Source organism: Pelobates fuscus, chromosome 12 (genome assembly GCF_036172605.1).
Source record: "Pelobates fuscus isolate aPelFus1 chromosome 12, aPelFus1.pri, whole genome shotgun sequence".
Lineage (NCBI taxonomy): Eukaryota > Metazoa > Chordata > Amphibia > Anura > Pelobatidae > Pelobates > Pelobates fuscus.
In genome coordinates, this window is record NC_086328.1 from 13,841,499 (window position 1) to 13,866,263 (window position 24,765).

Sequence of the window (24,765 nt, forward strand, 5' to 3'; positions counted from 1 at the left end):
CTCCCTGCAGATAGGGAAGTCGGCTGGCCTCTCCTGATGATTTCAGGAGGAGGGGGCGTGACTTCCACTGCTCTTCTCACAGGACCGCTGGGAAGTCTGGGAGAAGAGCAGATGAAGTCACGCCCACTCCTCCTGACATCATCAGGAGAGGCGAGCCGACTCCACTGACTGCTGGTTCCTGGCTCCTGGCTCCTGCCCACCCCTCCCTGGCCTCAGGGAGGGGGGAATACACTTTAATTTTTACTTTTTTTTATTCCCCTCTTCAGCCCCTGTCCCCCTCCTCAGCCCATGTTCTCCTTTACTCAGCCCCTGTCCCCCTCCCCTCAGTCCATGTTCCCCTTTCCTCAGCCCCTGTCCCCCTCCCCTCAGTCCATGTTCCCCTTTCCTCAGCCCCTGTCCCCTCCCCTCAGCCCATGTTCTCCTTTACTCAGCCCCTGTCCCCCTCCCCTCAGCCCATGTTCTCCTTTCCTCAGCCCATGTTACCCTTTCCTCAGCCCATGTTACCCTTTCCTCAGCCCATGTTACCCTTTCCTCAGCCCCTGTCCCCCTCCCCTCAGCCTATGTTCTCCTTTACTCAGCCCCTGTCCCCCTCCTCAGCCCATGTTCTCCTTTCCTCAGCCCCTGCCCCCCTCCTCAGCCCATGTTCTCCTTTCCTCAGCCCATGTTCCCCTTTCCTCAGCCCATGTTACCCTTTCCTCAGCCCATGTTACCCTTTCCTCAGCCCCTGTCCCCCTCCCCTCAGCCCATGTTCTCCTTTCCTCAGCCCATGTTACCCTTTCCTCAGCCCATGTTACCCTTTCCTCAGCCCATGTTACCCTTTCCTCAGCCCCTGTCCCCCTCCCCTCAGCCTATGTTCTCCTTTCCTCAGCCCCTGCCCCCCTCCCCTCAGCCCATGTTCTCCTTTACTCAGCCCCTGTCCCCCTCCTCAGCCCATGTTCTCCTTTCCTCAGCCCATGTTCCCCTTTCCTCAGCCCATGTTACCCTTTCCTCAGCCCATGTTACCCTTTCCTCAGCCCCTGTCCCCCTCCTCAGCCCATGTTCTCCTTTCCTCAGCCCATGTTCTCCTTTCCTCAGCCCATGTTACCCTTTCCTCAGCCCATGTTACCCTTTCCTCAGCCCATGTTCCCCTTTCCTCAGCCCATGTTCCCCTTTCCTCAGCCCATATTCTCCTTTCCTCAGCCCATGTTACCCTTTCCTCAGCCCATGTTACCCTTTCCTCAGCCCATGTTACCCTTTCCTCAGCCCATGTTCCCCTTTCCTCAGCCCATGTTCTCCTTTCCTCAGCCCTTGTTACCCTTTCCTCAGCCCATGTTCTCCTTTCCTCAGTCCATGTTCTCCTTTCCTCAGCCCCTGTCCCCCTCCCCTCAGCCTATGTTCTCCTTTACTCAGCCCCTGTCCCCCTCCTCAGCCCATGTTCTCCTTTCCTCAGCCCCTGTCCCCCTCCCCTCAGCCCATGTTCCCCTTTCCTCAGCCCCTACCCCCTTCCTCAGCCCCATGCCCAACCCCTGGCTGGGGACTTGGATTTTTCAAATTACTTCTTTCTCCCTGCAGATAGGGAAGTCGGCTGGCCTCTCCTGATGATTTCAGGAGGAGGGGGCGTGACTTCCACTGCTCTTCTCACAGGACCGCTGGGAAGTCTGGGAGAAGAGCAGATGAAGTCACACCCACTCCTCCTGACATCATCAGGAGAGGCGAGCCGACTCCACTGACTGCTGGTTCCTGGCTCCTGGCTCCTGCCCACCCCTCCCTGGCCTCAGGGAGGGGGGAATACACTTTAATTTTTACTATTTTTATTCCCCTCCTCGGCCCCTGTCCCCCTCCTCAGCCCATGTTCTCCTTTACTCAGCCCCTGTCCCCCTCCCCTCAGTCCATGTTCCCCTTTCCTCAGCCCATGTTCTCCTTTACTCAGCCCCTGTCCCCCTCCTCAGCCCATGTTCTCCTTTCCTCAGCCCATGTTCCCCTTTCCTCAGCCCATGTTACCCTTTCCTCAGCCCATGTTACCCTTTCCTCAGCCCCTGTCCCCCTCCCCTCAGCCCATGTTCTCCTTTACTCAGCCCCTGTCCCCCTCCTCAGCCCATGTTCTCCTTTCCTCAGCCCATGTTCCCCTTTCCTCAGCCCATGTTACCATTTCCTCAGCCCATGTTACCCTTTCCTCAGCCCCTGTCCCCCTCCCCTCAGCCCATGTTCTCCTTTACTCAGCCCCTGTCCCCCTCCTCAGCCCATGTTCTCCTTTCCTCAGCCCATGTTACCCTTTCCTCAGCCCATGTTACCCTTTCCTCAGCCCATATCCCCCTTTCCTCAGCCCATGTTCCCCTTTCCTCAGCCCATGTTCCCCTTTCCTCAGCCCCTGTTCCCCTTTCCTCAGCCCCTGTTCCCCTTTCCTCAGCCCCTGTCCCCCTCCTCAGCCCATGTTCTCCTTTCCTCAGCCCATGTTCCCCTTTCCTCAGCCCATGTTACCCTTTCCTCAGCCCATGTTACCCTTTCCTCAGCCCCTGTCCCCCTCCCCTCAGCCCATGTTCTCCTTTACTCAGCCCCTGTCCCCCTCCTCAGCCCATGTTCTCCTTTCCTCAGCCCATGTTACCCTTTCCTCAGCCCATGTTACCCTTTCCTCAGCCCATGTTACCCTTTCCTCAGCCCATGTTCCCCTTTCCTCAGCCCATGTTCCCCTTTCCTCAGCCCATGTTCCCCTTTCCTCAGCCCATATTCTCCTTTCCTCAGCCCATGTTACCCTTTCCTCAGCCCATGTTACCCTTTCCTCAGCCCATGTTCCCCTTTCCTCAGCCCATGTTCTCCTTTCCTCAGCCCTTGTTACCCTTTCCTCAGCCCATGTTCTCCTTTCCTCAGTCCATGTTCTCCTTTCCTCAGCCCCTGTCCCCCTCCCCTCAGCCTATGTTCTCCTTTACTCAGCCCCTGTCCCCCTCCTCAGCCCATGTTCTCCTTTCCTCAGCCCCTGTCCCCCTCCTCAGCCCATGTTCCCCTTTCCTCAGTCCATGTTACCCTTTCCTCAGCCCATGTTCTCCTTTCCTCAGCCCATGTTACCATTTCCTCAGCCCATGTTCTCCTTTCCTCAGCCCTTGTTACCCTTTCCTCAGCCCATGTTCTCCTTTCCTCAGTCCATGTTCTCCTTTCCTCAGCCCCTGTCCCCCTCCCCTCAGCCCATGTTCCCCTTTCCTCAGCCCCTACCCCCTTCCTCAGCCCCATGCCCAACCCCAAAACAGCCCCCACTGCAGTTCCTCTCCCCCAATTGCAATGCATATCACTCACACCACAGTCCCTTTCCCAAATTGTAGCCATCAACTTCTTCAGCCCCTGTCCCCCACTGAATTTCCTAACCCCCTAATTACAGCTCATACCCCCCACTACAGCCCCTAACCCCCTACTACAGCCCTGTCCCCTTACTCAGCCCCTGTCTACTGGTCTGTGTGTATGTGTGTGTGTGCCAGTATGTCTGTGTGTGTGTTTGTCAGCCAGTATGCCTGTGTGTGTTTGTCAGTATGTCTGTCTGTGTGAGTCAGTATGCCTGTAACAGTGTCTGTGTGTGTGCGCGTGTGCCTGTCAGTGAGTGTGTGTTTGTTAGTGTGTGTAAAATCAGCAAGTGTGTGTGTGCCTGTCATTGAGTGTGTCTGTTTAGGTACCGCCCCCCCCCACCCCCCCCTTTCAATCACATGGGAAAGGTATTTTTACTCTTCTCTTGGTGCAATGGGCCACTTGACTGGATTTGCCCCCCAGGCCTAAGGCTACCAGCCCTCCCTTGAGTGGGCCAGTAACATATTGTAACACTTACCTACTTAAAATGTTTGTAAACTTTAACAAAAATTGTAGTCCAGGCACTCAAGGATCAATTCAGCAGGTTTATTGGAACAAAGTGCAACGTTTCGATCTTGAACTGAGAAAGATGCCTTGTGGGGTCGAAACGTTGCACTCTGTTCCAATAAACCTGCTGAATTGACCCTTGAGTGCCTGGACTACAATGTCTGTTCAACTATCACAGGAGGGGTAGCCAACGCCAGGTCTGGTTGCACCAGGATTTTAATAGGTGTGCGGTATTCCTCTCTTTTTTTGGTTTATAAAATGTTTGTAAAATTAGATGCTTCACCTATAAATAAAGCATTATGGCTTTCAGTGGTTTTAATAAAGGCTTGCTCTGCCGCGTGTCCTTCAAGGAAGTTTAATTGAGTCATCAGTGTGGATGTGTTTGTTATAAAGACTGTCTTCTCAGCAGCATACATGCTGGACTAGTCACAGATCTATGCTTACAGGGAACACTGCCCCTATGCCCATATGTGGAGATTAAAGTGCAAGAACAAACATTTGTTTATTTATCAAAGTCCTGGGGAATATGTATTTTATCTAGAATATATTCCACTCTGCGTCTGAAAACCCCAAATACGGTGGGGCTGCTCAGAAAGCAGTCAATTAACTAATTGTTTCAAATGTGATCCTCATAAGTGGCTTGAGGAGCCCTGGCATGTGAATTTGTAATAAAACTGCAATGCCGTGTCACTAAAGCTGTCCATCTTTGATATTTTCCATTGCGCCAAGATACTCTAGAATGAAGGCCATTCTTCATGGCTAGATTCTGTCTGATAACCCTGGTGCTATGCCAAACTAAGTAAGCATATCTGTTTAATTTGGACATAAGGAACACAAGGTTTCTCAATAAACCCCACATACAATACTTTTGTTCGCCAAACGTTTCCATACACTAACGGATATACTTTAAGATCTCCAATTTGACTTGCATGATGGGGAGGGATGGGGCACTCTTAATGATTCTGTGACTTGGCCACTGTTTTACGTTTTAATGAACTAGTTTATTAGTAGGGATTCAATATATACCTTCACACAGAAAAGACCATATCAAACAGTCCTAATTGACTGTTTTGTTTGATTACACTGTTAATTTCCCCATTTATCTTTAAATTTCTTTTAATATGATAAAGTCTATTTGGGGTGTTTGATTGTGTAATCCGGCACCCACTACTCTCTTTTTTTAAACCCCAATAAAATGTTTCAGGAGAAATGCAAGCCATTACAAACCATTACTTCTTAAAAGGAAACAACAGACATCAATGACCTACTATGTTAATGCCTTATATTGGTAAAGTACAGAAGCCCAGAGAGGCCATGTAAAAAGACAACTTGTTATCTTGAGAAAACAAGTAATTCTCACGAGATAACAAGTTGTCATAACGTGTCAGAAAAATATAAAAAAAATAAATGGCCTCTCTGGGCGTTCATAGCAATGTTTTAGTTCCTGCAGGATCACAGCTGAAAGAGGTTCTCTGCACCTGCAAGTAGCCCAACTATTCTGTTCTATGGGGATTTGTGACTGCTATCAATTTATAAACTTCAGTATTGTGAAGCGGACTATGTGTAGAGAACCCCTGAGTGCCAGCCGAAAAACAACACCTTGTCTCTCTCTCTAGGGTACTCTCTGCGTCATACCCTTTGCAATGATGCTAAGTTGTTATGGTGTTTGGAGAGAATTGTCCACTTTACAACTATATATTTTTTTTTCCCTTTTTTTTTATTACTTTCTCTTCCTAAGAACAAAAGTCTCTGTTGTAAAAGAAACATTTGGACGCTACAACACTAAGCTAGTGTCAGAGTACAAGAACATAATGTTCTTATGGTCCCAGGCAGGCCCATATCAATGGGCTATATATAAACTCTCCATATAATTATAAAGGAAGTAACCAATTTTTATTCCGTGAAGTGATATTGAAATTAATATCGCCTGGGCTCATCCTGGTGGTTTAATCAGACATTAACTGATACTAATGGTGTAACATGCAGTTACAGCAACACCAACAGTCTGAAGAACTCACTAAATAGGATGTGAATTATCCCCAGACCTTATCTGGAAAGAGATAAGATAATCTATCGACTTTTCCATTTTGCACAGACATAAAATCATCAAGAGTTGTCCGTTCATGACTCTATCGATTGTTCTTCTTCTGTTTGTGCCTTGGCATTCAGCCATCGCCCTGAAGAGAACACAAACCATCTTCCTGCTGATGCCGCTGGCTTTAACATTAGTACATACGTAATAGAAATGTCTCGGAGAGGTGACTGGGCTTTTTTTTTTTGTTTTGTGAATGAGTCTTAAATATAGGGAGGGGTATGTTAACCCTTTGAGTCCCAATGCATTGATCTCAAAGTGTTACGAGCAGAGCCGGATACATTCTAACTGTAGAGGTTAGCCAGGGATAAAACAGGCTGTCTTTAAAAATAATTATCTTTTGTATTCAAAGCAATGATGGTCTCTTTGTCTCCCAGCATAACATCAAGAATAAACGTTTGTACTGCACGGATACATTTAGAGATTTATCCGAGTCAGCAAGGATTGAATGAGGTGTAACGCATCTAGGTATAATAAGCCTATGGTTATAAAGTCTGTTAGTATAGCCGCGCATGTTTTTATGGGACTGCAAAACAGTGATGTATCAAAATCTGGAGAAAGGATAATAGTTGAAAGACTAGAGACAGTATTTAGTGTGCAACATTGGCAAAAAATAGATATAAAGACTCAGCAATATAAAACTGACATCGATCTTACATGTCGTCTCTTGCTGCCCAAGTACAACCAGGGAATGCCATGTAAATCTCAGCACCATGTCCATGTGCACATAGAGCACTATGGAAGGGATGGCAGAGTGCGCATGCACAGGTGTAGAATCTCCGTACAGATGCCTGAGCAGGCTTGAACACTTCTGGAGCTTAATGGGGAAATGAACACGGAACAGCAGGGAAAGCAACTATGGTTTGTACATCCCTCTGCAACAGAATTCAACTCAGTAAATCTCCGGGCGAGAGAACAAGGGACTGTCATTTACATAGAAGTAATAAATAACATTTTAACTAATGCAGCAGGTACCGGCAACTGGCTGCTTTCAGTATGGAATTAAACACAATAATATAAATAATAAGTAATATCAAAATCGGTCTGTTATTAGTAGATGAGGCCACTATAGTTTCTCTAATTAACAGATGAACAGGGAGCCTACAGAACTCCAAATAGTCAAGGTGGGCCTGCCAAGGAAACCATCACTCAATGCATCCTTACAGATGTTCAGGGTTTTGGACCATGAAAGTACATGTTGGTAGAGGGGTGCAATAAGGCAGGGGTTCCCAATTCATTTTTCCCATGTAACGCTTTGACATAGTGTATCAACATCATTGAACCACCCCCCCCCCAGTCGCGCAATTAATCGTCCGTGGCGCTGACCAGGTCCCTTTGCAGCATGGCCCTTAGGACCACCCAATGAGCAAATCACTGCAGATCCCCAATTTGTTCTCAGGGAACCCCAATTGTGAAACGCTGCAAAAAGGTAACATAAATGGGTATTACCTTACTGTAACGAAAATATACCCCAACACGCAGGATTCAACTCAACAGAAGACAACACAGAGGGGAGATAAGTCTACCGGACCTTAGAATGGCTGGACTCGACGTATATGAGAGGAGTACAGAGTCAAGAGCGATCCGAGGTCAAGGGCACAAAGAGACAGCGTAAACTAGGACTAGCTGGGGTCTGGTACACAGTAAACTGCAAGCCGTCAAACAGAACAGATAAGGATAAAGAGATAACGTAGTCAGAAACAAAGCCAAGGTCAAGTACGAAGGAACACAACTGAACACAACAAGCGCTAAAGGGAACTGAAACAGAAACCACGATAGGGCAAGGAACTAAGGGAAAAAGGTGAGTATATATGCCTTAACATCTATTTTGATTGGCCCCTGTCACACCCATGCCCCCAAAAGGTAAGTGTATGGGGAGTGTGGAATGATAGGGACCAATGGGAGGCCTTTGCCAGTTTAGGCTCCCACTGTCCCTTTAAGAGCGCGCCCGAGACCCGCGGCGCGCTCTTAAGAGTCAGGCGGGACACGTGACCGCTTCTCACGGTCACTGCCCGCCTTCCTGTTGCAGCCGTCGGATGAGCCGCGCGGCTCGTGCAGCAGCAGGACCGCGCGCGGCTTGAACAGAGGACCCTGGCCGGCCCCTGGAAAGGGTAAGTACCGCTACACTTACAGGTCCCTTAAAAAACCTAAAACCACCCTCCCCACCTGCTCATTATAGGGATGTAAGGTGTATTCTGTAGGTTATGTTGTTTAGTTAGTTCTGCTGAGTGGATTTTGTTTCTTCTTTATATTATCATTTATTTAATATTAGTTTCGAGCCATGAGCCCACCCTGTCTCCCTCTCTATCCCAACTTCCAATGTTTCCCTCCAAAAATACTGTTTTATATGTTGTGATGACCTGGGATTCTGGGAGTTGTAGTTCAGCTGTTTGTTTTGGCGAGAGCTCACTGCAAGGCTTGGGAATGTCCCATAATGCTCAGCTAGCCATATGACTGATCATTATGGGACATTCCCAAGCCTTGCAGTGAAATGACAAGAGCATAACCCAAACTGCGCACCATCATTATCAGTATCCCACTTACTGCAGCTTGGCTGGGTGAAGTATGTCTGGATCCTTGGCCTCAGCTGTGAGTATCACCGAACCCGACTGAGTACTCTCCAGGATTTGGACTTCATATTTGCGTTGGTCAAATACCGGCGGCTCATTTACATTTTGCACTGTGACATGGACAGTTGCAGTGGAACTTGCACCATATTCTGTTCCAAAAAGTTCAGCTTTGTTCTTTGCAAGGAAGATCAAGTCGTATTCTTGTTTTTTCTCGTAATCAAGTACCTGAATGAAAGGAATCATTCCGTCAGAGCAGTCATAAAAGAAAGGAAATGTCTTTCTAAATATTAAAATAAGTGTGGCTACCCGATCTATCTAAATGCTCTAACCGCACGGGAGGGGGAATCTTAATTACTTCATTTTCAGGATTATTACAAACTCTTACTATTATCACACTCTTACTATTATTGCACTGTATAAAAACTAAAATGAAAAAGTGCAGACAACTTTAGGATATAAATTAAGTAGCCACTAAATGAATAAATAATGATTTTAAAACATGTCAGATCATCCCCCACCCCCTGGCTGTCAGTCAGACAACCGGTCCTGTTACTTCCTGGTTTGGTTAGCTGATTTGCACTAAACTTAAGAGGCAACAATTGCCCAGAGCACCTGTCTTGCAAATACTTCTCATTAAGCTGCATTGAGAAGTCTGTGATTGGACAGTCGTAGACAGGCTGGGCGTGGTTAGAAGGGGAAAGGCTTCAAAAGGCAACAGACAAGAGATCTGCAGGTTTTAAAAGCTGTTTTTAGATATAACTCCAATGAAAAAAAATGCATAATTGTTTTCATTTGGGGCAAAGCTACTAAACAGTGATTTTTATTTATTTATTTTTACGTGGGCAGTGGAGTGTTCCTTTAAAGCAAAATGACCTTTACGCCTTGGCAGGGGATTTCCGGATGATACAGTGCAATATCTATATACAATTTGTCACAAGTAGTGATGCTGACATCGAATGCTGCAAGATTCCTTTCGGATGAATTGACTTCCCACATGCAGCACTGGAATTCTACATACCGCATGGAGGGCACATGAAAACGATCAATGAGTGCAAGCGATATGTGTCCAAGGAGACTTAGTAAATCTTACAACCCTAGATGTCATATCTCAACTGCAAGGGTTAAAAATGTGGAATCTAGAAGCTTCTAATTATTGCATATCCCCATAGTCTAAAAATCTGCCTTTGTGTTTTCGCTCCATTGCGTGGGAAAATGTCAGCATTTAAATTCCTATTAAGCTTGCTTGTCAATAAAAAAAACCTGATGTATTAACCCACTGTGCTTCCACTAAAAAGCCTTCTACTGAAAAGCGTACATTTATTCGGAATTCTATTCAATAAATCGATGTGGCAGGGCTCTTTCACATCCAGTAAACCTGACAAAGTACAGCATTTTACTAAACGCCTCCACTTTACCCCAGGATTAACCTATCCGCCCCCTCACCTCTCCCAAGTGCCAATTTAGTACAGCGGGGGGCCCAACAGCTAGGCCCCTTACCAAGATGGAAGCGTTCACAAAACATCTGAAAACCCGTTGCACTTCACGAGACCGGCAGGGGGACGAGAAATACCAAGAGGAGATTCAATGATTTTATAACGGAGAAAGCCAGAAAAGAATAAAAAAAAACTTCTGTCGAAATGGCAAAATAGCAGTAATTCAATCAAGGTTTCAACACAGAAATAATAAAATGGACAGAATTTCTAAAGAAACAGGAACAACGTAACCATTTGAGGGTTGGTAGGGGAAATTCCGAATAAATTGTTGTTGGGATGCCACCGTACCCACCTGAGAGGGGCAGCTGTATAATTTGAATCAAGGTAATTTAGCAATACGCAGATTTAACAAGCTATGCTTTTAAAACAATAGGGTACATGCCGATGCCGTGGTTTGTAGAGTACGGGAGATTTTTGGTTGTTTGAGTAGAAAACAATGCTGTTGCAAAGTGCTAAAACTACAGCAATCACCATGTAAAACAATGGTTTCTAATAACTATAATATACAATCCAGGAATAAAGTGCACTTAGTGCAATGCAGCACCAAAATAGTGCACGTACTATCACCTTGTGTTCACATAGACCATAGTGTAGTATATCAAGTACCGACAATAAAGATATTGAAAACTGTGGTTATCCAACTCACATACTGCTGAGCCTATTGGTAGCAGGCTCAGCCTTCCAACACTCCTCTATGTAGTCTTTTTAGATGCTCTGGATTTATATACCACAAAGCCCACTTCTATGATCTCCTGAAGGTTGGAGGCAAACAGTATCCATACAGGAATAAATGGGGAAAAATAATAAAATCTAAATAGCATAAAACAACATAAAGTTAGCATCTGTGGATGTGGTTTTCTTTTTGTCACCTTTATGTTGTTTTATGGTATTGCTAGCAATATAGCCACAACTGGGGGCGTAAAAAATGTTTGTGCGCCCAGACGTCAGTGACCATAGGATCGGTCCTGCTATCCACTCTTAGGACACAGCCCTGGAGCTCTACTGAAGACACTGAGATGGCAGTAATTCCTCTGCCGGGGTCAGATGGTAATACAGGAGATAAGGATCTCTGAACAGGCACATGAGGGACGGCCGGAAAGACAAATCTGATTGTGGGGCGTTCTGGAGAAATAAATGATGGACACTTAGCATTGAGAGACACGTGAGGTACATGGGAGGACATGGAGAGACACATGGCAAGCGGGGGGGGGGGGGGAGGTTTAGAGAGACACATGAGGGCAGATAGGATTGGAGAGACGGACACGTGAGGGACATGGGAGGACATGGAGATACACATGGCAAACGGGGGGGGGGGGTGTTAGAGAGAAACATGAGGGCAGATAGGATTGGAGAGACATAGGAAGGATACAAAGAACGGGGGCGTGGAGAGAAAAGGGGCTGGGAAAAGAATGAGCAACATGGGGAGATACCCAGATACATGTTACATAGTTACATAGCTGAAAAGAGACTTGTGTCCATCAAGTTCTGCCTTCCTCAAATATGTTTTTGCTGTTTATCCAAAAGAAGGCAATGTGGGGTAGGAGAGCACATTTGGGGGGAGTTTTGGCAAGAAGAACACATGTTTTGGGGTGATAGGAGAGAGATATACCTGGCAGGAAGATAGAATTGGACAGTGAGGACTATGGAGAGAGGTAGGCAAGAGAGGAAAGAAGGGAGTACGGGTGAGAGTAGAATTTTAGAATTTGAGGGGCGCATATTGAAGCCAGTTTCCTTTACAGACCTCTCTGGATACATTCACTGTGTTTGGTTAACCCATGTACTTAGCTGACACTCTCCCCTACCTTTTGATAAGTACATTGCTTATATTTTGTGTGTTGCTTAGCAGCCCTCTGCCTAAAATAAATTACAGTGCTGAACTTTTCATGCACTGAACTCATGACTCATTTATTTAACCCGTAGACAGGCAGGGCACGTGGGGATGAGCAATTTAATAATAGGGGATATATTGTACATATAGTAGGTATACAGTGTGTGTATATTTTATTTATACAGTGCTAACAGGTAAATTCAGCACTTTACATTACGGTAGAGGGAGGTGCAGTGCGTGCAGTAGGACTAGGTTTTCAGTGTATCTCCATTTTAAGCATGTGACAGGACTATATATAAGCTAGTTCTTTATGCATACCTCCCAAGTGTCCCTATGTAGGATGGACAGTCCTTATTTAGGGCCCAAATCCCTCTGTTCCTCTTTTCTATGCTAATGTCCCTCTTTTGTAGGAGCTCCATATTGTTGGTTTGTCTGAGTGTATAGCAGTAATAAACAATAATACTCCTAGTAATGTGTCTTTAAACTACAATAAATGTGTTTAGAATACTATTAAAATATACATTTTAGTTTTAGAAATTATTAGTAAATCACCTAAAATTTCTCAGAACAGCCCGCCCCTGGGCACACCCCACTCATACCCCTAAAATGAAAGTGCCCAGAAAGAGTTTGTCAATTGTCTCCTGTCCTAGGACAAACTCACCGCAGCTGCTGAAAATCTGAGTATATGCAGCAAACACCTGGAACTACATGTATAGTATATTATATTACATACATACAATTCATAAAATATGGTGTTCAACAGCAGTCTGAAATGCTCCTTCAAACTTTATGATTTAGTAAAAACCTGATATCTGATATCTCATTTAAAGAAAAAGTAACACTTCACTTTCAGTTCAGATTAAATAAGAATGTTATAAAAATTCAGGTAAATGTGTGAAATGTCTAATCTGCCTTTCTTTGTCCTATTTATTTATATATTGACCACCTACACAAAGGGTTAAACTAAGTGACTTCTTTGTGTGCGGGAATAAAAGCACATTCATTATTGATGCTCAGTGCGATGGGTACACGCGTCACGCAGCCCGATGTCCGTGTTAAAGGTCAGGTGACGTGGTCTGACTCAGTGGCTAATGGGCAGCTAAAGAACAGATTTCTTGTGGTGATCAATTTGCAGACACTTTCTACGAAGCTGGGAGTGTAAAATGCTTTCTCCAGCCTTTCATTTTATTAAGATATTGAAACACATCCTGTTTATTTTATACAAGTGCTACTTTTATTGCGTCACTCTCCGTAGTCGCAGAGAATTCACGATTTCTGATGTTTTCCACTTGGAAGCGGAAGCACTGATAGTGTCTCTATCAGCAGTCAGATATTAAATATATATATTTTTTGTGTTACAGGATCAGGCTAAAACCTACATACATTTAATTTAGCACAGACAGTTCTGGGTGGCACGGCGCAGGAGGAGGGGTAATGCCCACCTAGAGTGATTTGATCATTCATGCATGTCATCCAAAAAGATCACTTGTGCAGTACATTCGTTAATGTGCAGTACATTCGTTACCAAAAGACCCACTTTGGAAGAAGAGCTAACAGTCAACTGCACATACAGACTCCAGGTACCATAACCACTTAAAATCACTAAAGTGATCCTGATGCTTGGAGTAACCCTTTAAATTGAAAATAACAATGTACAATGTAGATACATGGCACAAACATTAATTACTATTCAAAGAGGCCTAAAAAAGTAATTTTTCCACAAATTTACATGGACTGAATTTTTCATAACTTTGTTCATCTTTTACAGGTAAGTGTGATGACATAAAGTTTTAGAAATTATACCAAATATCGTAGGTGTGACAAAAATTACATAAAAATAAAGAAACCCTCTCCTTTTGGGAATGTGTGATAAAAAAAAACCTGCAAGCTCTGTGTGAATAGGCCGGCATAAGACATTCAGGGTTATTCACCACAGTGAAAATTCCAAGTGAATTTAATGTGAATTTATAATTTAAAGCCAAATTGGTCGTAGCTGAGTGAGAGAATTTTCCAAATTCAGCTATTTAACCTAAAATTTGGAATTATCACATTAGCAAATAACCAGATATACACCGTCACTTGATATTAATAAATACATCAGTATGTACTGCTAGTGAATGGGAAATATATCAATGAACAAACTTGTATTAAGCTTAAATAGTGTGCTATAGTGTTTTAAACATGAATTCACACACCCTAAAAAAAACGCCAACAGAATGAACAAATATATTTGCATAATACGCACAAACACTAACAGGGTTATTTGCTGAAGTATGAATAGTCTAGGCGCAGGGGTAGGCAACCTTCGGCTCTACAGATGTTGTGGACTACATCTCCCTTGATGCTTTGCCAGCAATATGGCTGTAAAAGCATTATGGGAGATGTAGTCCAAAACATCTGTAGAGCCGAAGGTTGCCTACCCTAGGATCTAGGCATCTGTGCTATATAGCGTATTGCAGGCCTCTATTGCAACTGGAACATAAACACTATAGTGTGCTCGGTGCCCTTACTAGTTACATTATCAATGTAAGAAGCTTGTAGGAAATGACAGGTTACCATGTGATTTTAGAAAATTACCTTGTCAAGATAGACAGATATAGTGTTACTTTCTTGATCGGTCAATATTCTGAAGGTGCCATCTTCATTTCCAGATTGTACGTAAAAGTCTATCAATTTATTAACAGGCAGATGATCTTCATCCGTAGCTGTCAGAGTAGCGATGATCACGCCAGGCTCTGTGTTCTCCGGTATAATAAAGGGTGCAAACTGATAGAATACAATACAAAACAGCATCAAAATGTCATTCAGGGATCACTATGGCAGTTAATTTAATTGCTGTGACGGACACGTTAAACTGAATATATTCTGCACCTTTTGGGCAATATGGCAATATTTGTGATATACAACTGAATTTTATTGTAAATAGCAAAATGTGTGCATATACACATGTGCACATTAAAAAGACTAGATACTGAACCCTGCAGGTTTCCATGCACTAAATAGCAAACCCCGCAGCTCTCACATATTAAATACTGAGCTTTGCAGCTCTCCATACACTAAATACTGAACTCTGCAGCTCCCCATACACTAAATACTGAACTCTGCAGCTCCCCATACACTAAATACTGAACTCTGCAGCTCTCCATACACTAAATACTGAACTCTGCAGCTCTCCTTACAAACCCAGATGTTGAGAACCAATTTGCGGAGCGAAGCTCTACCATTGTCGACTATTTTAAACATTGTTCTGATGGACAGTAAAACTACGAGCACTATGGGGGCCTTTAAATTCCTCCCTTGGCAATACAAGGTGTTGCCGCAGACTGTCACCACTCAGATCACAGCTTGTAGCCAGTTACAGAAACATGGCTACTCAATGACCATTTAAAGGGACACTATAGTCACCAGAACAACTACAGCTTATTCAATTTGTTTTGGTGAGTAGAATCATTAAATTCGGGCTTTTTGCTGTAAACACTGTCTTTTCAGAGAAAATGCAGTGTTTACATTACAGCCTAGGGATAACTTCACTGGCCACTCCTCAGATGGCTGTTAGAGATCCTTCCTGGGTCATGGATGCCTAAAATGCATCCAAACATTCAGTGTCTCCTCCCTCTGCATGCACACACTGAACTTTCCTCATAGAGATGCATTGATTCAATTAATCTCTATGAGGAGATTCTGATTGGCCAGGGCTGTGTTTGAATCATGCTGGCTCTGCCCCTGATCTGCCTCTTTGTCAGTCTCAGCCAATCCTATGGAGAAGCATTGTGATTGGATCAAGCTACCACTTCTAATAATGTCAGCAGACTGCTTGTTTTTTTGAGACAAACAGCATGCAGAGTTACAGCTTGAATACAGTAAGGTTTTGCTATATTTATGGAGGCATGAGGGGCCCAGGGGGGCTAGATGGTGGTTTTAACACTATAGGGTCAGGAATACATGTTTGTGTTCCTGACCCTATAGTGATCCTTTAGGCTTTCTTTATTGCAAGTTCTGTTTAATTAAGATTTTCTTATCCCCTGCTATGTTAATAGCTTACTAGACCCTGCAAGAGCCTCCTGTATGTGATTAAAGTTCAATTTAGAGATTGAGATACAATTATTTAAAGGGACACTATAGTCACCTGAACAACTTTAGCTTAATGAAGCAGTTTTTAGTGTATAGAACATGCCCCTGCAGCCTCACTGCTCAATCCTCTGCCATTTAGGAGTTAAATCCCTTTGTTTCTGAACCCTAGTCACACCTCCCTGCATGTGACTTGCACAGCCTTCCATAAACACTTCCTGTAAAGAGAGCCCTATTTAGGCTTTCTTTATTGCAAGTTCTGTTTAATTAAGATTTTCTTATCCCCTGCTATGTTAATAGCTTGCTAGACCCTGCAAGAGCCTCCTGTATGTGATTAAAGTTCAATTTAGAGATCGAGATACAATTATTTAAGGTAAAATACATCTGTTTGAAAGTGAAACCAGTTTTTTTTTCATGCAGACTCTGTCAATCATAGCCAGGGGAGGTGTGGCTAGGGCTGCATAAACAGAAACAAAGTGATTTAACTCCTAAATGACAGTGAATTGAGCAGTGAAATTGCAGGGGAATGATCTATACACTAAAACTGCTTTATTTAGTTAAAGTAATTTAGGTGACTATAGTGTTCCTTTAAGGTTAACACCAGAATAAGGTGTTATACGGAATGCGGTTATCAATGAAGCTTTGGATCATGGGAAATTGGCAATGTAATATACAATAAGCACAAATCTAAATGATATAAAGGGATTTCTATTATGTGCCTACTCTAATTTATTTGCAACCTAAACTGGCAGGCCATTCCATGAACAAAGTGCCTTTTTAAGTACTTAAAAGTTACATTTTATAAATCTCTGCAATCAAAAATATAGAGCTTCACTAGCCTGCCAACTGTGACAAACTAAGAAAGGGAACAGAAGTCTAAGGCCAATTTGCCAGTTTTATTAAAACTCTCTAACTTTAAGCTAAAGTAAGCAAGCTATTTTTTCAGTTTGATTATTTTAGCTTCAAATGTCTAATCCTCCTTGTCCATTCTCCAAATTTCTCAATCCGGGGAATAAACTCTTTACAGACTATTCTAATAAATGAATTACATTAGTATCTAGAACATGTTTATCTGTTTTTTCCTTCAAATGTCAACATGCCCAATTCCATTTCTCAGTATTTATGAAATACCTTATTCTCCAGAAATACAGGCGGGTTATCATTTATGTCCATCACATCAATTATTACGAGACAGCTACTGCTTAGACCTGTGAGAAAAAAAAACAAGAAAGTCTGTTTAAATACAAAGGAACATACAGAATGCAACTTTGCAATGTTTTACTTTGTCTATGTATTTTTTGTCGTCAACTGAAGATATGATTTAAAAAAAAAAAAAAATACAGAAAATGTTTGTGATTGGAAATATTATATACAAGGTTAATAACAAAATTATAAATACAAAGTGAATTTCAAATGTTAGGCTGAAATAGATTAATTTAATATACGAGGTGAGGACGCAGGATAGAGGGTGAAAGTGTCCAAGGGAAGGGGTATGGCAATGATACATCATTGGTGTGGAATACCCATTAAGTGTGCCAACCTTCTGTGCAAGCATGTAATCCTGACTGGTACCCATTCTGGGCCACCCCAGTCGGAGAAGTCTATGTGCACAGTTCTTCTTATATGGGCTGACAGCTTCCGCTGCTCTTACTGGGGGACTTTATGATGCAACACCAAAAATGGGACACTAAGAATAGCCTTGGGACAGGAGACTTAAATTGTGACTTTCTCCTTCAATCTGAGACCGATGAGAGGTATGACACCTTACTATTTAGTGAAAAAACTCCATTACACGTGACAAACTCATTTCTGTTCCAATTACCAGCAAAGTGTGATCTACCGGGGAAACATTAAATGGATTCATATGAAACACTCTTGAAGGACCAACAAATTCCCTTCAAAGGTTTTTCAGTTAATTACAACAGCGCCTTTTATTGATATTTTTTTTTTTCCGGTAGCAGATGGTACAAGGAATGCGGTCACGATACTGTGGGCAGCGGTGGTTTAGTAATTGCAGACAGACACGTGCATTTCACAGAACAAACAAAAGTTTAATTGGGAAATTTCAGAATTGAGTCAATATCAGAGCGCTGCAAAGATTTAACAGGCTGCAGCTCTCTTCAACAGCTTCCCCTTCAGAAGTCGAAATGTAATTACAGCTTGAGAGAACATACAAGATGATCTTCTTGCCCGGAGATACTCCATGTGCAATAGAAGGCATTGTGTGTCGCACCTGACACTCTTATTGCGCTTCTGTCTGGTGCAACACGCTGAGACAAGCTGAACATCTCACCTGGCAGTACGAGAGACAATTGATGATAACTAATTGATAAATGTTGTTGAATAACCTGCTAATTAAATCCTATATGGATCGTAAGCTTGTTAGTGCACGTTCTTCATTATTTGTTTTCTAGACTTGTGCATTTGGCTTCAAACATCTCGAGATTCATCCAGATTTTGGGAGATCAGAGATTCGTCTAAAATCCTCTATGTGGATGAAACACAAAACAAACGAAACAGAGAATTGATTGTTTGTGTTGTGATTCGGAGTTCAGTCCGTGGCACCAAAAAAAAAGAAATAAAAAAATAGATGACTGATAGTTAGGAGAGAACCACTGCATTTTGATTTTACTGCCTCCTGGGCTCCTCCTCGCTGCCTGGCAATAATTCAGATGGCGCATGTTGCTGATGTTCGCTCTTATGTCCGAATGGTGCGCCATTGAAAGCCTATTCGGAGCACGCAAATGAGGTTGCAAATAACACAAAATTGGTTTCACGTCTTCTGGTGCTCCCCTATGATGTTGCCCAATCAAAATAGAGCCACTAGTATTTAAATTTCCTTTCTTGCCACATTCACCCTGTTGTGGGTCTTGTTTAGCCCAAAAGTAAGTTTGTGATACTTTATGATTTCCTGTTAATGACCTTGGTTTGATTATCCCTGAATTTTGGCTTGTCTAACATTTACTGTAATTTCTCCTACCCTTGACCTTGGCTATCCCTCTAGTCATTCTCATTTTAAAATGGAACTACGGATTATACTGCTCTCTGTTGTAGATTAGGGTCTGTGTTTTTGAGGTCCTTTACATATATCATGACAGGCTGTTTAATTGTGTCTTAGGTTGTCAACAATTGACATTTGTTCACAGTACAACACCACATATTATTTTCAATAAATTATATTAATATAATTATAATGATGCAGTTTACCATCCTGGGATCCAGCAAGGTCAGTGGCGGTGATTTCCACTTGATATGTCTTTGTATTTCCTGCCCAGAGGCTGCTATCCTGCAGAGTCAGATCCCCATTCTTCTCATCAATGGCAAATACATTTTCGGGGGTGCTGGGTTCTTGACTGACAATCCTGTAGCTTATTTGTGTATTGATGGTGTCCATCTCATCAGCATCATCTGCATGTAGGTGAAGCAGCACAGATCCTACATAGGAAAACAAAAAAATAAATATCCATACATTCATGATCTATTGAATATGCTGTTTTTAATGGTATGTTTGCTGGGTCTCAGGTTTTGTCACTGAATCTTGAGAATGGACCTAATTCAATTCACTTTTCACCGATGGACTCAAGGAACTAGCTGGGATCTGCGGAGTTTATTTCTGATGGACATCAAGGTGGCCTAAAGGAAATCAGGTTCTGCTGTTCAACTCTTTTGGAGACAAACTTAGATATGGTGACTTCCTACCAGTTTTAGTTACTCTCGGCTTAAGGAATATCACTGTGTGGTTATAAAGTGACTTCAAATGGAATCCCACATATCGAGCCATCTATATGCTGTTTGAAATTTGGAGGCGGATGCCTCTTACTGCTGGAACCAGGTAAACAGAGAGACGTATGCCCTCTTCTATTAGAGCAGGGGTGTCCAAGAGGCCAGATTTGATGAAGTGAACATGCGTGAGGGCAGACCATTTTGCCTGACATTCTTTCAACCATTAAAATTAAATACAAATGAACTATTTTAGGGAAAGTTTATTGCAAACGGCATACTTTTCATTTCGCCCATTGTTTTTCATATTCTGTCTCATTCTGTCTCAAATCTCTTTATTCTGTCACTATACAGATCTCTTAATTCAGTCTCAGATCTCTTTATTCTGTCTCAGATCTCTTTATTCAGTCTCAGATCTCTTTATTCAGTCTCAGATCTCTTTATTCAGTCTCAGATCTCTTTATTCAGTCTCAGATCTCTTTATTCAGTCTCAGATCTCTTTATTCTGTCTCAGATCTCTTTATTCAGTCTCAGATCTCTTTATTCAGTCTCAGATCTCTTTATTCAGTCTCAGATCTCTTTATTCAGTCTCAGATCTCTTTATTCTGTCTCAGATCTCTTTATTCGGTCTCAGATCTCTTTATTCGGTCTCAGATCTTTTTATTCTGTCCATTCTCTCTTTATTTTGTCCTTTCTCCCTTTATTCTGTCTCTTCTCTCTTAATTATCTCTATTCTCTTGCTGTCCCAGATCTCTTTCTGTCCCAGGTGGGAGAAGGAACGCGCCAAATCCCACGATGTCGATGAGATCCCGCGATGTCCAAGAGATTGTGAGAACGCAGACTAAAGACATCCAGTCCAGCGGTGTTCAAAGATCCAGCGAATCTCTGGATCTTTGAACGCCGCTGGCCTGCACGTCCTCAGCGGCGCTCGGGCATTCACTGGGAGCCACAACATATAGATTTAACAAATTACCTGTGGGGCCGTATTAAACCGGAACGCAGGCCGCAATTGGCCTGCGGGCCGGACTTTGGACATGACTGTATTAGAGAATACTACTCTATTCCATGGTATGATCACTAATAATCTAGAAATGATTCCTCTATTATTCAATTCAATGCCACTATCACATCAACCAATCCTAGGCCATCTTCTCATCTTATACATTCAACCTATCCTATTAGATTGTACGGAAAAATATGGTCTGGCCAAATCAATTCGCAGAAAAACATTTTTTTTGTGTAGTCCGAATGTTGACCATGTGGCAGGTCGGTATGGATGATTTTCGACCATGCAAATGATTCTGAAAAATGATTCAGATGAACAAAAAAGTTGTGAAAATGGGCCAATCAGTGTACTGCAAAATATACAAACTATAATTATTCACATATAGATTTTGTTTACTGCTCCCTGTATTTTCCCCTCTATTGGTCACTGAATTAAAACAACATTCAGTGACTGTGCCCTAACTATCAATCATCGTTTTAGTTACTCTCGGCTTAAGGAATATCACTGTGTGGTTATAAAGTGACTTCAAATGGAATCCCACATATCGAGCCATCTATATGCTGTTTGAAATTTGGAGGCGGATGCCTCTTACTACTGGAACCAGGTAAACAGAGAGACGTATGCCCTCTTCTATTAGAGCAGGGGTGTCCAAGAGGCCAGATTTGATGAAGTGAACATGCGTGAGGGCAGACCATTTTGCCTGACATTCTTTCAACCATTAAAATTAAATACAAATGAACTATTTTAGGGAAAGTTTATTGCAAACGGCATACTTTTCATTTCGCCCATTGTTTTTCAGATTCTGTCTCATTCTGTCTCAAATCTCTTTATTCTGTCCCTATACAGAGCTCTTTATTCAGTCTCAGATCTCTTTATTCTGTCTCAGATCTCTTTATTCTGTCCTTTCTCTCTTTATTCTGTCTCAGATCTCTTAATTCAGTCTCAGATCTCTTTATTCAGTCTCAGATCTCTTTATTCAGTCTCAGATCTCTTTATTCAGTCTCAGATCTCTTTATTCTGTCTCAGATCTCTTAATTCAGTCTCAGATCTCTTAATTCTGTCTCAGATCTCTTTATTCTGTCTCAGATCTCTTTATTCTGTCTCAGATCTCTTTATTCTGTCTCAGATCTCTTTATTCTGTCTCAGATCTCTTTATTCTGTCTCAGATCTCTTTATGTTGACCATGTGGCAGGTCGGTATGGATGATTTTCGACCATGCAAATGATTCTGAAAAATGATTCAGATGAACAAAAAAGTTGTGAAAATGGGCCAATCAGTGTACTGCAAAATATACAAACTATAATTATTCACATATAGATTTTGTTTACTGCTCCCTGTATTTTCCCCTCTATTGGTCACTGAATTAAAACAACATTTAGTGACTGTGCCCTAACTATCAATCATCTTTTTTCCATTGATCATATGTTTTTTGGGGGGGGATTTGGCACCACGAACATTCGCAAAACAAATGAGCCTATGTGTCCATTGCCTTGTCAGTTTGTTCATGATCTCCTAGATGGCACATTAGAGTTATAGAATTCGGACACCAGCTGATTGCCCAAAATTTAGATGAATCCCGGTTTGTTGTGAAACCAAACGCACAAGTCTAAATCTCCTCATCTCATACAATCAATCCATTCCATCCGATTTCCTCAACTCATTTCATTTCCCCCTACCAGGTCAGCATCCCATCTTATTCTATTCTCCTGTCATCACAGCTCATACCAACAGGGTCAATCCAAGGACTGAGAGCTCCAAAGCCGACTCTGCCAATTTAAAAGGGGCACTGACAAGACTATGCCAGTTATTCTTGTTAACAAAATTCCATTGTATTGTTCCTACCTCTTGTCATTTTCTCTGTGATCTCCACATGATACGTATTTGCAGAAAATACTGGTTTATTGTCATTTTCATCTAGGACTATAACTGAAATCTGTAGTGGGTCGCTGTAGGAAATGTTATAAAAATTCACAGCAGACACTTCAATCTGGTGCTGAAAATGATAGAACAAAGACATCTGTTGGTCATATGAAGAACACTACTTGACTACTGCAATCTATCTGTCCATTCATCGACTGTTCTGTACATCTATATATTTATATGGCTTTTTGACAATCAGCAGGTCTGTCAATCCATCCATCATTTAATCTTTATTTCTATATATTTGGCTTTCTGACGATCAGTTTGTCTGACGATCCATCAATCAAAGGTTTTGCTACAGCGCACTTTGATACATCCGTGTCTACAATTACCACTTTTTACATTTATCAAATGTTTTTGTGGATATTGTTCACTGGTTTGCTCGTCATTTTCTTACCTGGCTTTCAATTTCTCTGTCCAGTTCTCTGGTTACATAGATGTTTCCTGTATCATCGATAGTGAAAAGGCCTTCTGCGAAATTCCCTGCCAGATGATATTGAACCTCCGTGCTATTCCACCTGACCTAGTTAAAATATAAAATCATCACAATTCATTATTATTATTTTCAAACCTAACATACCTTCTTCCAATAGCTTCTTTGGATTTACGGAGCATTTTTATGTTTTATCTTACTTTCACAGTAACTTTTTTATTAATCTTATTATTTTATATAGCGCCATCAGATTCCGTAGCGCTGTACAATGGGTGGACTAACAGACATGTAATTGTAACCAGACAATTGGACGTACAGGAACAGAGAGGTGGAGGGCCCTGCTCAATGAGCTTACATTCTAGAGGCAGTGGGGTATAGTGACACAAAGGGTAAAAGTAGGGGTACGAAGTAGGTTGTTAGAAAAGTATTCACTGTGGGCTTAGTAGGACTTTGTAACATTAGTTACATTAGTTGGACATCCATCCACACCCTGTGATCACATGCTTTTTTTGTTGTTTTAGATGGACAAAGAGGTGATCTCTGCCTCTGGCTTATAGGGATAAGATGCATAGGATAGGTGGATTGTGCAAAAAGTTGATTCCCAGATGTAGAATGACACAGCATCATTGAGTTTGCAGTTCTACAACATCTGGAGATGTACCTTTTGCCCAACTTTGGCCTTGGGCACAGTTTTCCCGTCTCCTTTGCTAAGCATCAAATACTACCAATACCGTGCCCTCTGCATCTCTCCACCTTAACCATGATGGTCTGATGATTTTTCCACAGTCTACCAGCAATGGATTTGTGAGTGCTCATAGCCCCAATGCATAACACCATTTATAATTCAAATAGACGGTTTAAAAAAAAAAGTAAAAAAAAATTTACTACTAAATAGCCCGAGTTTTGAGCGGCAGCATGCGGAGCACAATCTGCCCGGAACAAAAGATTTATAGAGAAATGTAGCAAAGAGATTGCATTTAATATCAACAGTTTCCATAGTAACTGTAGCAACAAGTACCATTGTTTTGCCCTCTCCAAAGATGGTATGTTTGCTGATTTCAAGTAGAATACGGACCTTCACCTCCCACACTGCTCTAACAGCTCCTAACATGGAGAAAAAGCAAATGTCTATATGGGAAATGTCTAAATCTCACTGTCTGCTCCCCTAAAACTGCTCAGTAAACATCATTCTAAATGTAACGCCCAACGTGTTTAGGTTACTGCTAATGGCTGTTTCTAAACTGACTTTGCTCTGTCCTGCAATGCATCATGTATATGACCTCGTTAAAAAGATATGTGGCGGCACGGCAGACAGAAGAATTCCCCGAAGAAGGAACGTAGGAAAAAATATTCAGAGGGCGTGAGAATTGGTTAAAATAAAATGAATTTTAAAGGGGGTTTTCCCCTGTGTCACCTACGGGTTAACCTCGGAATTAAATGTAAGAAAAACCAAAAACTGTGATTTTCATATAAATAACAGAATGAGATATTTTATATTAAATAACATTTTAAATATACACAAATTCTGAAAGCTACACAGCGGGGCATGCTAAAAGCAAAGTATTTGTGGGGAACTAAGCAGTAATTGGCAAAGTCTGTAATTCGTAGATCAAAATTATGATAGCAATAGTAATTAGTAATAGTAATTAACAATAATACTAATACAATACATAGTATCACAGTAGTCCTGTCTTAATTATCTAATTCGACATTGCACGTAATCATAGGTTAGAGTTAGACTATGGCTAAATTCAATGTTTGGTTAAAATAAATAATGCAGTTTGGGCCACGATGCTGACATGTTTTACCATTTTTTCCGTGT

At 42.2% G+C, this 24,765-nt stretch overlaps 1 protein-coding gene across 1 annotated transcript in view; it reads right to left on the reverse strand.

Moving 5' to 3' along the window:
* The window catches only part of CDH16 (cadherin 16), a 66,023-nt gene that overhangs the window by 20,853 nt on the left and 20,405 nt on the right, over window positions 1-24,765 (reverse strand). Inside the window, exons 8-13 of the mRNA XM_063438013.1 lie at window positions 22,908-23,033; window positions 22,433-22,583; window positions 19,072-19,299; window positions 16,996-17,072; window positions 14,374-14,562; window positions 8,450-8,700 (exon numbers count right to left, since the gene is read on the reverse strand). Coding sequence (XP_063294083.1) covers window positions 8,450-8,700; window positions 14,374-14,562; window positions 16,996-17,072; window positions 19,072-19,299; window positions 22,433-22,583; window positions 22,908-23,033 — 1,022 coding nt within the window. The remainder of the gene's footprint in view (window positions 1-8,449; window positions 8,701-14,373; window positions 14,563-16,995; window positions 17,073-19,071; window positions 19,300-22,432; window positions 22,584-22,907; window positions 23,034-24,765) is intronic.